At 33.8% G+C, this 18499-nt stretch overlaps 1 protein-coding gene across 1 annotated transcript; it reads left to right on the top strand.

The window, feature by feature from the left end:
* Nucleotides 1-14139: 14139 nt before the first annotated feature.
* Nucleotides 14140-17761, top strand: LOC127732036 (uncharacterized). The gene is made up of 2 exons (XM_052241076.1): nucleotides 14140-14222; nucleotides 16080-17761. The coding sequence occupies exons 1-2, from the start codon at nucleotides 14146-14148 to the stop codon at nucleotides 17431-17433; spliced, it is 1431 nt and encodes a 476-aa protein (XP_052097036.1). The 5' UTR covers nucleotides 14140-14145; the 3' UTR covers nucleotides 17434-17761.
* The last annotated feature ends 738 nt before the right edge of the window (nucleotides 17762-18499 follow it).

The following is an 18499-nucleotide window of genomic DNA, read 5'->3' on the forward strand; positions in this document are numbered from 1 at the left end:
ATAAATCATGTCAGTACCGAAGTACTGACTACTGAGCTAATGATACCCTCGGGGACTGATAGTCCACCAGCAGTGGTATCGACCCAGTGTTATAAAAAATTGAAAACAACACGTTTAATAATTTCATGCGTCCGAAGCGCTTTTCTGGATTTACCTTCATCAGGAACGCTCAAAGCCAAACATTTGAAATGTTTGCCTGCATCGTGTTCCAGTGTAAATTGTTTAAGATTAAGATTTAAGATAGAATTCACTTTGATCTCGTTTACTTATTCTGTCCATTATTTATGCCGTGATGCTTTGATTGTGTTATTATTGAAAAAAATGTAAAAAGCTTACATAATATTATGTTTATATGTATCAAACTATTTTGTGCAAAATAGGTTTTAAGCACTGGTTTATTCGCCATTGTGCATATAATCGAATTGTCTGCCTCTTGTTTCAGTGAAGAATGTGTAAAAGTGAAATCAAACTTGAAATTATTTACGTTGAAAATGTTTTCTCATTCTGTGACACCGACCACTCATCGAGGAAGGGACAAGGGTTCTTTTCTCGGGACATACAATTTTTTTCTCCTTTTTATTAAAATAATAACTATCTTCCAATACCGAAGTCATTTTTGAAATCAGTATATTTTAATCAGATAATTTATTTAATAATGATCATGCAACACACACAAAATGAATAGTCGGTGGCTTATCCAATGTACATTTTCAATAGTTTCGTATCTTGTATGTACCATGCGCACTGACTTATTTTCGACTACGTTAAACAATGTACTGTTTTAAAACAAATATTTTATAAATTTCTTTCAAAATGCGTTGCATTGTATTTGCTTTTCTCATGAGAAAGATATGATTGTGTAGTATACAAGAAAAACAGTGATCTCTATCTCACTTCCCTTTCTAGTGAGTTTTGAAGTGCATGCTATATATATCACATTAAATGTATCTTTGTTAATAAAACACAATGCATTTCTTAGATTTGTTATTGTTGCTTTTACCCACGTCTGATGTTGTTAACCTTATGAAGATCCTTTTATTCTTAAGCTCTCAAACGTTTAATGACCTTGGCCCTTTCAAGCTAGTGGCCCAAAGAGAACCACCGACTTTCGGTAGGAAAACTGACAATTCTAGTCAATTAAGATTAGAGTCGAGAGCACCTATCACGTGCAGGTTTCGAACTCACAACCAGTGTTGACAGGCTTGTGATACAGTAGTTCGACTACTTTCACCCCTCGACCACCGATGACTCCTCGCGCGTCTCTGGTGATATATGATTACTATTTCGTAACATTATTATAACCCACGCAAATTTTGCGTCGGGTATAATGTTTTTGACCCGTCCGTCCGTCCGTCTGTCAGTTCGTCAGTCCTGTTCTTGTCATCGCAACTCCTCTGAAACCACACAACAGAATTTCAGGACACACAATGTAGATGTGCATATCGACAGGAAATTATGATTCAATTTTTTTCCAGGAGTTGTGCCCCTTTGAACTTATTGGCCTCAATATACTACTGCAACATTTTGTCATCGGAACTCCTTTGAAACCACACAACAGAATTTCATGAAACTTTGTAGTTAATAAGGACATACTATGTAGATGTGCATATCGACAGGAAATTATGATTGGATTTTTTCCCAGGAGTTATGCCCCTTTTGAACTTATTGGCCTCAATATACTACTGTCCGTCAGTCCTGTTTTTGTCATCGTAGATGTGCATATCGACAGGAAATTATGATTCAATTTTTTTTCTAGGAGTTATGCCCCTTTGAACTTATTGGCCTCAATATACTACAGTCGGTCAGTCCTGTTTTTGTCATCGTAGATGTGCATATCGACAGGAAATTATGATTCAATTTTTTTCTAGGAGTTACATGGGTATGCCCCTTTGAACTTATTGGCCTCAATATACTACAGTCCGTCAGTCCTGTTCTTGTCATCGCAACTCCTCTGAAACCACAACACAGAATTTCATGAAACTTTGTAGAGTAGATAATAAGGACATAATATGTAAATGTGCATATCCACAAGAAAATTTTTATCATTTGACTTTTGTAGGAGTTATGAGTCTGTGACACTTAGGCATCTCGTGAGATTTTGTTAGCTCAGTGTCCAATGTGGGGGTATGTGAGCGTGCTCACAAAGGTTCTTTAATTGTAAATACATTCGTCCTTGATCCAAGGTTAGTCTATATAAGAATAAAGACGTAGAATTATATATTTAGATGTGTTCGGCGGTGCTCGGTAGTGGTCGGTGGTGAAATGACCAGCCGTTAAAAGGGCAGCTATCCATAGATCGTAGAGTACAAGAACAATTAGCTATAATCAAGAGCAGTTCATTTTCATTCTGTTTAATACTGACAGATAATGAAAGATACTCAACATTAAACTAGGGGAGGGGGTCATACCTTAAAACTAGAAAAAAATTTATGCAAGGAAAATGAAATATATTGTAAATGTTATAATGTTCATTCCAAAATGCGCCTGTGTGTAATGAACTCATCGGGAACTTAAATAAGCTATTTCTCGCTGTGATGAAGACCCATTGGTGGCTTTGGGCTGTTTTATGCTCTTTGGTCGGGTTGTTGTCTCTTTGACACATTCCCAATTTCCATTCTCTATTCTCTATTTTATTGTATAGCGTTAATATAAGGAGACAATCACTAGACACATTTGGAATAATTTGTGCGTGGACATAAGTGTAGATTTACATACCTACATGTACATGTATAGAGCAAAATTGATATAAAAAAAAGAAATACATAATTAAGTAATTACAAGTTAATTTTACTTAATGTCTTGTCGTACATTCATGTACCACATATATCTTTAACATCATCGAAATCCTGTTCTATATTTTCACGGTGTATTTATATGTACACTGTATACATGTAATCGATAGGATATTGGGATTATAGATAAAATCTGTGAACGATATTTTTGTTTTGAAAAATATATATATCCGTTTCTAAACAATGAAGGTAAGTGAATTGTTAACTTCCCGAATATACACTTATTAATTCATAATTCTATAATAATTCTAAACACTTTATGATTCAAACACTTAATTCAGATTAGAGTTATCGGGTCTAAGGAATATTTTATTTTCATTTTTTCTCGCAACAAAATATCAGTTTTGTCCAAAGGCAAATTACTGTACTAGACCCATTGATGGTCTTGGGCTGTTTTCTGCTCTTGGTCGGTTTGTTGTCTCTTTGACACATTCCCCATTTCCATTCTCAATTTCATGTAGTTAAAAAGGTGTTGTTGTCGATAGGAACAAACGGATAAAAGAGAGGCAAAGATACAGAAGGGATATTAAAACTCAAAAGTCAAAAACAAACTGATTTGATTTGATTGATTTGATTTTTGGTGTTTTAACGCCACTTTTAAGCACCACTTTTGAGCTATTTCGTGGCGGCCAGTTTTTATTGATGGAGGAAGCCGGAGTGCCCGGAGAAAACCACCGACCTTCGATAGGAAAGCTGACAATCCTAGTCAATTAAGATTGGAGTCGAGTCCACCTGCACGAGCGGGAATCGAACTCACAACCTCAGTGTTGACTGGCTAGTGATTACAGTAGTGACTACTGAGACCACTCGGCCACCGAGGCCCCCAAAAACAAACTGACAAATCAAAGCCATGGCAAAAAACGAAAAACGACAAACAACAGTACACAAAACACAACATAGAAAACTGAAGATTGAACAACACGACACCCAGGGGTGATATCAGGTGCTCCGGAAGTGTAAGCAAATCCTGCTCCATGCAAGGGTAGCCCACGAAACTGAGAACAAAAATCTTTTGACATATTTCGGTCCTTACCAGCAATTGAAATAAACACGTACAACAAAGCCTTTTTTATCATTTTGAATTCATATGAAAATCATTTTTAAGAAACATTGTGAATATTGTTAGTGAAATGTTTTCAGATAGACTTCAAGAATGACAACCAAACATGGAATCATCTAATCTCACAGTGTATCTCGTTATTTCTATTCTTCTGTATATCTATCCAGGTAAGTGTCTCACGAAATAGGGATATATACATGTACCTAGACAGATCTTGTTAAAACCATTCCTCCCTAAAACACATAAAATTAAAAACATTTTAGCAATATATGTATAGATTTAAATGCGTAAAAAAGAATTTCTTATTCATTTTTCGGGCTATGGATATATCTGTTGTGTAAATATATATAAAAGCGATTGCATTGAAAAGAATTTCTAATTTATTTTTCTGAAATTCGTTCAAATAATTTCTTATTTTTTTTTTTCTGGAATACATTAAAAAGAATTTCTTATTTGTTTTTCTGGAATGCATTTAAAGAACTTCTTATCTATTTTTCGGGCTGTGAATACATGTATATTTGGAACATAAAAATATGTTACGTCGAATGTTTTAAAAACAATTTTTTCCTATATTTTTCGATATATGTGAATATATTTGGGATGTAAATATATTTTGTGTTATTTCACAATCCAGACGTCTACAACTTTTACCTTCAGTCTTTTTAGTAGCCGAAACGTCTCTTTCTTACTACCATACCAAACTAACATGGACAGAGGCAAGGGATTTCTGTTTTAATCAAAGTGGCATACTTGAAAGCAACCACACAGAAATCATGGAACATTCAGACAATAAGACAGGAGATGTGTGGACTGGATCTTATACAACCTGGTCTCAGTGGGCCGCAATTTGGGGTTAGTTGTTTTACTTAATATCAAATATTGGACATACATCATGTACTAGTATGATTTATATATCCCACGATACATTTAGTCAGATTGGAAAGCAGTATACTTATCTGTTCATGTAAATGTACTTCTTGCATTATGTTTGTCATTAGGTAACCAACTCAAATATATTGACTGTAATCAGAGAAACAAACAAACAAACAAACAAACGAAATAAAACAGGGGAAATCTAAATAAAAAAAATATTTAGGCAGGGACCCCCCCCCCCCCCCTTTTTTTCCACAAGAAAAACGAAAAAAATAAACAATCAAAACAAAACAAACCAAATAACTAAAAACAAACCAACCCTTTGAGTGATTCTTTGGCCGTTACTGCTGTGAAAACGCTAAATATGTTTGCATATGTTTGCATACAGCTTTACATGTTACAGTACTTTGATTGCAATGAAAAAAAAATTATTCTAATTTAATTTTTTTTCTCTTTATATACATGATATACTTTGCAATATGCTTATCTTTTCATTAAGGTGGTACATAACACTACAGGGAATAACTGTAAAAATCAGATGAACGTTTTAATCACGTTCTATTGTTAAGGAAATATTAAGCTTCTCAATGATCACAATTAGTGTTTGTCAAACTGCTGTATATCCAATGAAATTTTTCCGATAAAGTGTGTGGTTCAAGTCTTTTGAAATTTTTATATTTTTGTCAAAGGATCAAAATAAATATTTTGTCAAAATATAATGAAAATTAAACGAGCCAAATTAATTTAAGTCTAGGTGTTTAGTACCACCTTAACTTGTTAAAATAAGTTTAAATCAACTGATAGTGTGATATAATACTGTGTTATAACATAACGTTCGTATTATGACCCAAAGATGACTTTTTTGCGAACTTGTTTTGTCTGATTGATATCTAATAAGTATTTTTACTCTTCATCTCCATTTATGAATAAATTAATAATTATTTACACCAAAAGCTTATATTTTTTTGGATAGAAATCATATTTGATACCAAAGGCGGATTTTACATTGATCGTTAATTCAGACTTATAAACTGTTGGACTGCAAACTTTGTCTAGTTTGGGGGCCCGCCCCCTCCCCCTTTTCAATCCTGGATCTGCATCTGGATACACTTAGGTATCAGTATCCGTCTTTTAGCGTTTCTATTTTTGTTACTTGTAGACTGTAATGTGCATCCAAAAACCGTATCAGCAGTATTTGAAGACGACAGCTATGCTGAATGTCAAAGATTTTGTCAGTCAACAGAATATTTTGGTTTTAACGTATGTTAACCTTATACAGTCCCAAACAAATGATGGAATCCTAATAAAAAAAAAAGACAAGTGCTTTGTGCTTATAATTATCTGTTTGATCCATCATGAAGAAATGTGTTGCATATTTGTCATCTGATTCTGTAATACCAACAGCAACAATAAACTGCAAACAAACAATAAAAAAAACTTTAAGGCAAAAGATGAAAAAACAAATAAACAAAACAAAAAAGAAAAGAATATGTGAGATCGTGATATCCATGTGAAGACATTTCTGGAATGGCTCGATTCTTTATCTTTTATTTCAAGTTTGTATGCGAATTTCACAGGATGAACGGATAAATTTCAAGGTGTTTATTACTAGCCATCATTATATTGATCCTAATTAGACAATAAATTAGTCTTGCATATAACTGTACATGCATTTTCGTATTCCATGGAATCTTGTCGTTCCATTAACGTTGCCATAGAGATCTGCAATTCCAACGTGTACACAACATATCTTATTCATATATTTTACATTTTATAGATACACGTAAGTTGAATTTTTCATTTACAGGGAACTTCCTGTTACTGTATGGACAAACCACGTGTCTCAACACTGTATACTTTCTGCAAGAGCAGCCCTAAAGAATTTATAAAAGTCTACAAACGTAAGTAACTTGAGTCTGAATCAATGATCTTGGTTATACAGTCTTTTATTTTTTATTGATAATTTAAGTTTGTTAACTTTGTTAGTGAAGAAGAAAAAAACATAACACCATATGTATGATGACTGTTGATGAAGGGTAACAAAATAAAACAACCCATGTCGACAATATATATAAACATTTTGTAAAAGTAACAGAGGAAAATATACATTTAGGAGACGACTGTTTGATTTCCTGGGGGTGGGAAGGGTACAGAAGGATTTTAAAAATTAATAACTTGGCATGGTAAAAAAATGAAAATAAACAACTTGGCACAAGACAGTATGAAAATGAATATTCTGCATGAAATGCTTGATACACGCGGCAAAAATTTAACAACTCGTAGCAATGGATGAACATAATGATCAATCTGGGAAAATTATCCGTTGATATTTAAATTATGATGATAAAAGCTACGACAAATTGTATATTTATTACCATTTAGAGAATATAACAGAAGTTAAGAGAACACTACTAGACACACCGGAAGAACAACTGAAATGTATGTCAGCGCAGTGTCAGGAAGGGGAGATTATTCTCAGATCAGAAAAATGTCAAAATCATTACGAAGCAATTTGTGGTAAGACTCATTGACAATCTAATTAAAATTAAATCTCTACACTCGCTCATCTGTTATGCTTGGTCGCTGCGTTCTCCCACGCTAATGTGGAGATTTAATTTTAATCAGATTGTGGTAAGTCTATATATATAATGTCGTAAAGATAGCACTGACCGAATTTGATTTTCATGTTCTTTTCTGAATACATCGCGTTTAAAAATACCAATGACTTTTCGTAATTTTATTTGATAAATTTATAGGTAAACAAGGTCGTTAAAACAAGTTATGGTTATACAACAACAACAACAACAACAACAACAATAACAACAATAAAACAACCAACAAAACAAATAAAATCAAAACAAAAGAACAAAAGACACCCATTGAGATTGGTAATGCGTTCAAATAACATTTAAGCAAAAAAAAGAGCGAAATTTACGAGGGGATGGAAGGACTAGGAAAGAAAACGAAAGGAGATTGAAATGAAAATAGCACAAAGTTATTTAATAATACTTTCATACAAAGATTCAGGGAAAATAGCATTGGAGTTGAAGCAACCTTCCTGAATTAAAAGAGCAATGTATTAAAAAAAAGGTTTCTTTTTTGTTTTTATCATTTTTATACTGAAACCCCAATGATTTCTGTTTTAAATTGCAGGATATTTTGTCCTACCGGGGCCTTTTAATGCTTTTAAAATATGTGTAAGATTGTATTGGTATTGTTCATTGTTGACAGCCGTACAGTAGCCTATAACAGCTTACACATACGTCATTTTGACTCAGATGGATAATTGTCTCATTGTCAATAATACCACATGTCCTTTTTTGGATAAATTATTTGTTTTTATTGATTTGGTGAAATACGTATGACATTTCTTCACGATACAATGTATTTGTATATGTTACATGTGTAAACAAACATTGGAAAGTGAAAAAATATATATAATTATATGCAGGTACTAGACTAAATATATATATAGTATGTTAAACTCTATTTAACTGTTCTGTAGATTTTGGAATAAGTGCTGGAACTTATACAAAACAGACAGACGCTGCAAACCTGTGCAGCAACGCTGGGTCATTTTTAAAGTGGTATGACAAGTCCTTCTGTAGCACTGGCAAAAAGAACCAACTATGGACCAGTGCGACACGTGATACTTATACTCGAGATCTATTAGAAAGTGGTTAGTCATGTCAACGTATATTTATTCCGCCTTACAGAAGGTCCCCTGGAAACTTTGCTATAAACAATTCCATAACATCTATTCCTGTTGGAACACATTTTATATACCCTTTATTCCATAAGGAACAAATATTGTAATATTAATATTTGTTCCAATGGAAATGATATTACAGAATATTTCTTCCATTTGCATGGAACATATATTATGAAGGAACTTCTATTTCATGACAGTCCGAACTACTAGTATGTATTTTAACTGGCTTTTGGTCTGCTGTCGCGGTGCTCTGTCCCATCAGCACGGATGACATACTGATATTATTCTTCCATCGATCGGTCTGTCCGTAAAATACTATTCCTATGATATACCGTTTTCTTGAAAGCTTCAATACTTGTAAGATTGCTTGTCAAAATGTGTATGTGATTATAGTTTTTATTTTAATTAAAACATCAGAAAATGTTTTTATGAGTTATGGGACATTGACCATTTAACGCGCTTCGGACGCAGCAAACAAATAAAGTCTTATTTTAACACTGTGTAGATACCTCTGCTGTTGTCTAACACTGTGTAGGTACTTCTGCTGTTTTCTAACTCTGTGTAGATACCTCTCCTGTTTTCTAACACTGTGTTGATACCTCTCTGTTTTCTAACACAGTGTAGATACCTCTGCTGTTGTCTAACATGGTGTAGATACCTCTCCTGTTTTCTAACACTGTGTTGATACCTCTGCTGTTGCCTAACACTGTGTAGATACCTCTGCTGTTTTCTAACACTGTGTTGATACCTCTGCTGTTGTCTAACACTGTGTAGATACCTCTCCTGTTTTCTAACACTGTGTAGATACCTCTGCTGTTTTCTAACACTGTGTAGATAACCTCTGCTGTTTTCTAACACTGTGTTGATACCTCTGCTGACTCGGACTTTTACCCTATACTTGCATTGGTATTATTTGGGTCTCGAATCGAAAGAAAAGAAATCTAGAATCTGCTTGAATTTTGGTTAATAACCTTTTATGAGCTATTGAAGTCTTGTATGAAAAGATAAATGGGTGTTATGGGGCAAAATATTTTACCCTGTATCGTAGGAAAAAAACCAAGGAGTCCGAACATTTATCACAAATTCCAAAACCTCACCTAAGTACATCCTTGACATGCTTAATGAGATTAACAATAACGTTAAATCATTATTGGACGATGCTATAATGCAAATATATAAATAAAATAGGATCGAAGGGACATAATCACTAATTTCTATATGTACCAATTGCATGAGTTTAATCGGCCGGCTATAATTGTTTTACTTGAAGAGTTTTAACAGGGAGAAATCAGGTTACACAGTATTCAGTGGAGGTTAAAGTGTTATCAGCGAACACCATTTAACCATGGAAGTATTATATTCACGTCAATATAGTACATCCACGATCCAACCGAGTTTGAACAGACATGATCTTTAGGTTAAAAGGGGGAAAAGTTAAACTAATATTATTATATTAACATGCAGTAAAGGTCGTCGAATTATTTAAAACCGAAATACTTTCCTACACTGTTCCATGAAAGTCTAAATCATTGAAAAAAATTAGCTTGTCGCGGATTTTTTTTTTGTAGTACTATTAAGTTTGTATAGAATTTCTTAGTATCCACGTCAAATAAACAATTTGCGTGTGTTTTTGTTTGCTTCCATAATTTAGACCGTATCATGACCTCCAGAAACACATTTTTTATTTTATTTAACTAACATTGGTGGATTGCTGTATGATAACCGTTTATACATACATATATCTGTGTATATTATTAGTTATGTTTATTAATATATTATGCTTTTTTTCTCAGACAAAGGATTATCATTTAATCCACTAATGTGCCAGTATATGGATATGAATAATTCATTAGTTCGTTCTGGTAAATGTATGGATACACGTACATTTATGTGTAGATTTGGTGAGTACATTTAGTTGTGTATATTAATAACATTTGTAAATTAATTCAGTCTACAATACCAATTCTGATTTTAAAATCATCTGAAATATCCGAACTTTCATTTCTCTGAAATTTTTCTGACGGTAAATTTGAAACTGTTCATTTATTTAACTACATGTACTAGACAATTCAGTACTGCTCATCAGTTGCCTTTCAGTAAAATGAAGTATTACTTTCAATTAATACAATGATTTGAAAATACCGTTGAAATTTTATTATCTCATGACGGATTTATAAGTCGACATTACTAAAATATATGTTTTTAGTCTTAGATACATGATTTTTTTTATTAGTTGTTATTGGCTTTGAACTAGTAGTCAGAAACTGCGAGTACTCTCTGATCTGTATTTAGTGTGTTGTTAGGGATGAGGGATGGATAAATACCCTGCCACGTCCAGTCTGTGTTTTTGTTTAATATTTTTCTGTTTTGTATCGATCTGATGAGTTAAGCCTTTTTCAACTGATTTTTATAGTTTGTTCTTATGTTCATGACGTTGTGCTGTTACACCACTGTCTCAGGTAAGGGGAGGGTTGGGCGTTCACAAACATGTTTAACCGCGCCACATTCTTTCTGTGCCTGTCAATAGTCAGGCGCCTTTAGTTCAGTGGTTGTCGTTGGTTCATGTCTGTCATATTTGTATTTTCGTAAATTGTTTCGTTATAAATTAGGTCGTTAGTGTTCTCAATTGAATTGTTTAATATTTTTTCATGTCGTGGCTTTTATAGCCGACTATACGGTATGCGTTTTTTCTCATTGTTGAAGGCCGTACAGTTGCCTATAATTGATTACATCCATTTTTTTAAAACTTTGGTGGATAGTTGTTTCATTGGCAATCATACCACATCTCCTTATTTTTATATTGGCTTCTCATTTCCAAATTAGAATGATCGAGTTTCTAGAATGATTAATGATGAATCTGCCGTTCATTCTTCACGTCACTTTTATGATGAATCTGCCGTTCATTCTTCGCGTCACTTTAATGATGAATCTGCCGTTCATTTTCTCGTCACTTTAATGATGAATCTGTCGTTCATTCTTCGCGTCACTATTAATAATAAATCTGCCGTTCATTCTTCGTGTCACTTTAATGATGAATCTGCCCTTCATTCTTTACGTCACTTTTAATGATGAATCTGCCGTTCATTCTTCACGTCGCTTTTAATGATGAATCTGCCGTTCATTTTTCACGGCACTTTTAATGATGAATCTGCCGTTCATTCTTCACGTCACTTTAATGATGAATCTGCCGTTCATTCTTCACGTCACTTTAATGATGAATCTGCCGTTCATTCTTTACGTCACTTTAATGATGAATCTGCCGTTCATTCCTCACGTCACTTTAATGATGAATCTGCCGTTCATTCTTCACGTCACTTTAATGACTGAATTTTCTATATTTAGAGCATTGTTTAATATTCACCAGGTTAAAATTTTAGTGTATGCTTCTGGAAATATTACACATAAAGCCTCATGCAAATATTCAAAAAGCAGATTGATTACACATGTTCAACAGGAATAGGGCGGTAAATGTAAATTCTACGGCACCAAATTGAGTGCGATACGATATGTCTCCATTCGAGACAGTTAAATTTTTGAATTTAGAACACGAGCCTCACCGAGATTGTTAATACTACAAATTGAAATGTCGAGAGTGGAGAAATATCGTATTGCACGAGATTCAGTGGTGGAATCTGTTTCTCTGATGATTTTTAGTCGATGTTGGCAAACTTTATCTTTCATTAATGATCTGCCTGCAGATGTATTATTTGTATGTGAGGTGATCATACATGTCGTCTTTTTTCGAGACGCCATAAAGTGAAGAACTGAGATCATACGATACACACGTTGAATATAAAAAAAAATAATCAACCGGTCAGGAATAGTAATTTACTCGGCTAAGAATTTGAGAAAGGCCATTCCCCAATAGGATAACGAAAATTCAATGTTATTTACAAACTTATTATAAGTAAAGCTTAAGTAAAGGATATATTTTTTTTCAGAGAACATCGTAGTGGTAAATGAAACGCAAACCGACAGAGATACTTACACTGATACTACAGGTATTTGTTAACTTTAGCTAAATACATGTACAAAACAAAGAAATAACATCGGGATGGAAACGGGGAATGTGTCAACGAGACAAAACCCCTATCAAAAAGCAGAAAACAGCCCGAGGCCACCAATAGGTCTTCAACACAGCTAGAAAATCCCGCACATGAGGCGGGCTTCAGCTGGCCCCTAAACAAAATGTTTACTAGTTCAGAGAAAATGAACGTCACACTAAACTCCGAAACATATAAATGAACAGAAATTTAAAAAAAAACATACCAGACTAACAATGGTCAAACGTTCCTGAAATGGGACAGGCGCAAAAGTGCGGAAGGGTTAAACATGTTTTGTGAGATCTCTACTCTCCCCCTTTTCCTCTAGTCATTGTAGAATCGATTGATTGATGTAAAAGGGGTAAGTTGACGAAGGGTTTAAATTGGCCTAAGATGTTGATGTTTTTTTTTCAAATCAGACAACAAATTTCACATATACAGTGTCACTAGTTGTCATATTACTATTAATACAAAATAACTTGTTTTTTTAGCACATTTCATCGTAAATGACGAAGTAATTATAACTTAATTATGCATTATTTGTGTTGAAACGTCTGTTTTTGTCAAATTTTCATTAATGCTTAACAGCTTTTAGCATAATTAACTTTGACCGTCACCCCTGATCCAGGAAATGTTTGTGTCTAAGGATTATATCTCATCGATGACATCTGTTGGTTACAAAACATTTTGGGTTTTAGGTTACGGTCGGCCAAGGCTTTCATCAAGCTTTTAAGTCTGAAATATGCACAAAGTCATAGTATTTTTGCAATATATCCAACATGTGCTGACTTTGAAGCCTAGAATGTACTCTTATGAAGAGATTTGTTTAACCTAGCAGTAAGGCTTTTGAAATACACCCATTTAGAAACCAAATTATGGCTAGTTTGACATTTTATGATAAAGTTAAAATTCAAGGCAAACAACGTGATCATTGTCCTTTGATAGAAATACATACCAATATATTAAAATTAAACCACATTGGAAAAAAAAAACATCTAATATTTATTAAAGGAGGGATGGTGTATACGTCGACGAGGAAGCTGCCAAAAAAGCACTTAAACCAAAGAAAAAATGTCTACAGGTCAATTTCCTATTCTTAACAATAGACACGTAATTATAACAAATATGCCAAGCTTAAAATCGCACCGGGTATAGACACGTTTCAAGTTAACTTTAGACAAAAGACTCCAAACATATGCCACTAACATTCACAATTTTCAAGGATAAACATTCACTGGATCATTGGTTCAAAAATCAATTTATGAAATATGAAATACACGAAGCACCTGAAGGTTTTTCTTCTGGTGCCTGTGAAACTAAAAGCAACACATGGTGTAAATAGACAAAAAGGCAAGAAGCATTTTCCCTATTTAACTGATAAGCATTGACCACAGAAAGAGGTATTCTGTATTGGTTCAATGTATGATAGACCTATTTATGAAATATGAAATGATTGACTGGCTGTTTTATGAAATTGAGATATGCTTGAAACGTAAGTTGTCACGTGATATACTGTGTCATACGATGTACTATCTATCAATTTGATTGCGACATTTTTTTTTTTTTTTCTACATATTTTCTTTATCTTCAATTGTCAAACAACAGTTTACAAAGTTTCTGATTAACATATTATTATTGTTTTCTTATATTTGTACAGGTACCTTAATGTTAATGTTTAGTCTTATTGGAAGTCTTTCATTGGCAGTAATTGTTATTCTGGCTATGATTGTGTGCAAGATCAGGTAAGTTTGAATATGAATGTTTAAACAAGGAAAAGAAAATACCAAACTCAATCGAAGAACATTAATCAACGAAAAACAAATATCACCATAGTAAAAAGTCAAAAAAAGAAAACAAAAAAGGTCCACAAAACACTAAACAAACGAAAGATTGAGAAAACACGAACTCCGACAATGTACAAATTTAAAGCTCTATCCGATAATTAAAGGGTGAAAAGTTTCCGAATGATCCTTGAAATTGTGTTATCTGGTTTTTCAAACCACAATACGTTTGGACTGGTATTTGATTTCACCTCTAGCAACACATATATCTAATAATGTGTTTATTGTCTTTGTTTATTAAAGAGGCATTGATATGATTTTCAAGGATCTGAGAACGCCCAGTTCTACGTTCTGTTTGAAAGATCTTCCGGAATCCTCTGGTTTTGACGTATTGATACACACCTTTAAAATTTTGGCTGATGTGATAAGTACCAGAACAGAGAGGAGAACGGAGTCTGTTCAGATAAACAAATTGTTTTGCGAAATGTATTCTACTTTATAGTTTTTCTAACAACAATTCTCCGAAAAACCCACATACTGGATCTGATATATTTGGCACATGTTGCAATGCTGACAGACAAAAAAAATGAGAATGAATTTTGATAATAGCCTGGACTTCTTTATTATTTTTTGTATTACTGTAATTAGGACTGAATCCGGTATGATGGGAAAATATTTTATTTACTGAACAATGTATATCTTATCAATTGAGAATGGAAAAGGGGAATGTGTCAAAGAGACAACAACCCGACCAAAGAGCAGAAAAAAGCCCAAGGCTACCAATGGGTCTTCAACACAGCGAGAAAGTCCTGCACCGGAGGCGGGTTTAGCTGGCCTCTAAACAAAAATGTGTACTAGTTCAGTAAAAATGGACGTCACACTACACTCCGAAACATATAAATGAACCAAAATTTAAAAAACCCATACAAGACTAACAAAGACAAGAGTCTCCTGACTTGGGACAGGCGCAAAAATACGGCGGGGTTAAACGTGTTTTGTGAGATCTCAACCCTCCCCCTATACCACTAGTCATGTAGAATAAACAAACACACAGCAATACGCACAGTAAAAAGTATGAGTATGAAGTTCCCGAATTTTAAAAATGAAAAGCAGTCTACCATTCACCACAACTTTTACATTCATATTGTTTAAAACCTATCTTTTATACTCGGGGAGGAGGGTTGTGGACTTCTTATATACAAGGCGGTAGATAGGACGTGCCGCTGGAATAGGTCACATTTTCCAGCTTGAAAATATTTAAATAGGTGGGGAAAAACTATCAGAAATATATGATAAAGTCAATGAAATTCTTCTGTCATCCGTCTTGGTGTTCCCGGCTGTGTTATTATCCAAAACTTTTCCCTTTTTGACACTTTGGTATTGCACTTTTCCAACACACCAAACACAACCCACACAATATGTGAAAAGGTGTTCATTTAAAAATCTAAATTATATGAAAAGGGTGGGGCAGCAGAACCCCAGTGGTACCCCTATCAATTAAGTATTGAAGTAACATCCCCCCGGGCATGTATGTTCCTTATGAATCGAAACCGTTTTAAATATTAGGACTAGAGTTGAATAATTACATACTTTTTTATCTGACTGTTCACACCATCTTAAAATTATTATCAGTCGACATTTCAGTATTTCAGCATGAAGAAGTCATAATAACTTTGATATTTATACTTAACAGTTGAAACAAATTTCATAATTTAAATTGCATTGTTTCACTTATTGTATATAGTTTCGATGTTGATGTGCCACATTCAATTTTTGGTTGAAGACTGGCAAAACTTTTGATAGACATTTTCATTACAGCAAGTCCGACAAGAAAAACAAAGGTGATTTTGTCTTCAAAGAAGCATCCAATGTGAACCACAATGTGCACGGAGCTGAACATCCACCATATCATGTCGACACGGATAATATTAAAGGCATCTCAACAGAAAATGCATTAAAAGAAAATAAAGGAAATTTTGCAATTGGAGGCGAAGGCGAAACAAAAGCATCTAGAGAAGATTATGATGACATTGAGAATAAAGTGTGTTTCAGCAACAGCGTTACTCAGAAAGACAAGAAACAGAGTAAAAAATCTAAACTATACAAAATTAAAAACAGTCAAACACTGAGAAATGTTGACAACTATGATGATATGGAAGATAAAATAGGGGGTTCAAAACCGGGCTCAGAAAAAAAGAGTGGTAAATACAAAGAAACTCAACACGAGAGTAAACATGAAAATAGTAAATATAATATAAATCACGAATCTGAAAACTGCACAGATATTGAGGAACATAATTTTAACAGAGAGATTCAAAACGAGACTGCTGATGCTATGGATATGGCAAAAGTGATTGTAGGTCAGGGATACCCAATGGATGTTGACTATGACGAAATAGAAGATAGCAATGATGTTTCCATGCCATCAAAATCGACAAATGTATGTACTAATGAACTTAGTCCAAAAGGATATACAATAATGAATATAGGGAACGTATCAAAAGGTACATTACAGAGTAGGATATTTACAGTTGATGGCATTGAAGGTTCAGATAAGCATGGTTTCAGTGTGAATGATGCACAAAAGAGTACAAAAGATGAAAGGTCAGAGTTCTCAATGCCAATGATTGATGACGAGTATGCTGAAATTCAAGATTCAGGTAATTCAGTATATTCCAGTGCAAGCCTTATTGATAACGAATCCGATGAAAGCAGATTTAATTTAACAAAAAGTGATAACACAGCAACCGCTTCGGTGATCTCGAATATTCAAAGCACATTCGACGTTTTAAGTCATCCAGTGTATGCCGTTTCTTTCAAGAGTTCATCGAATGCTAAATCAGGGCCTGATTTAGTAACCAAACCTGAGATTTCAACAAACATTTTACCAAAAGTGTCTTCAAGGAATTTCGGAAATATTTCTCAGCCTGGATATTTTGTAGTTCAAGCAAATGAATCAGATGAACAAAAGCAAACACATTTGGACTGCGATGTACATGAAACCTTTTATGATCAACTTCACTCGAACAGACTGGAAGAATACAATGACCAATCAGTATACGATCAATCAATGAATTCTGACTATCATAGCAATGAAACATTTTATGATAAGCTACACGTGAACAGTCTAAAAGAATCGGACAACGCATCAGCAGACTATGATCATGTATGAGGGTCTGGATGGGGATCCTTCATTTCTGTAGTCTTTAATTTTTTCGGTCATTTTTCTCTGTTCATTATACTTTTTGTCTATTATTCTCTAATCTTTATATTTTAGCACCTCATTATTTACCATTCTTTATTATTTTGGTCCATTTTTCTTTATTCTTTATATTTTTTGCCCATTATTCTCTATTCTGTAAACCCCTATTCACACCCCATGTATGAAGCAACTTGTAATGACAAATATTAAAGGATTATATATTTACATCTCACTGGTAATTTCTAACTGAATTATTTGATATATATCTTACAGTCTTCATTGTATTCATTGATTATAAAAAAAAAAGACCAAAATGTCTATAAATGTCTGCTTTTTTTGTTCAAACTCACAACAATCGATCTAATTGAAAAATTAGTGATTGTTTGTATATGAAAAATAAAAAGATGTGGTATAATTGCCAATGATACAAATATCTACCATAGACAACTATCCACCAGAGACACAATGGCGTAGAGGTAAGTAACAAGAGGTCACCGTACGACTTTCAATAATGAGCAAAACCCATACCCCATAGCAAGCTATAAAGGCACCGAAATCAGAAATGTGAAACGTAAAAACGTTGTTTGTAAGAACAATTACTAGATGATTAGGGTATCCAGTAGAGTTTATGTACAAAACAATAAAATAAACACATAAATAGAGCTGGACTAAAAACCAAACAAATTTAAACTAAATGACTCTACTCCCTTTTTTATAGTTTGTATTCCTCACGGTGTCGTGTCATATTGACTGTGGTCTTTTTGCCCGTGAGTTTTTGGACATCGAGTTTATTGACTTCCTTGATTCAAAATTCTATTGCCTTGGAATCAGTCCTCTCCTTTTCGCTGTCACTTTTAGCACCTCGGCACTTGTCCAAAATTCGTGATACTTTTGTTCTTGTCCCAGTAGACGAAGTTCAAAATGAAGGTTTTTGTTTATTAATCGCAGATATTTTGCAAAATCAATTGCTTGGGAAAGTAATAAGGTAAATGTATTCAAACTTAACTTCGAAACCTAATGATTCTCATACGGCACT

Source organism: Mytilus californianus, unplaced genomic scaffold (genome assembly GCF_021869535.1).
Source record: "Mytilus californianus isolate M0D057914Y unplaced genomic scaffold, xbMytCali1.0.p SCAF_22, whole genome shotgun sequence".
Lineage (NCBI taxonomy): Eukaryota > Metazoa > Mollusca > Bivalvia > Mytilida > Mytilidae > Mytilus > Mytilus californianus.

Excerpts from the sequence above, each read along its gene's own strand:
- LOC127732036 (XM_052241076.1), top strand. The coding sequence starts at position 14,146 with ATGTTAATGTTTAGTCTTATTGGAAGTCTTTCATTGGCAGTAATTGTT. Across the intron at positions 14,223-16,079 it reads ATGATTGTGTGCAAGATCAG|CAAGTCCGACAAGAAAAACA; the intron begins GTAAGTTTGAAT and ends TTTTCATTACAG.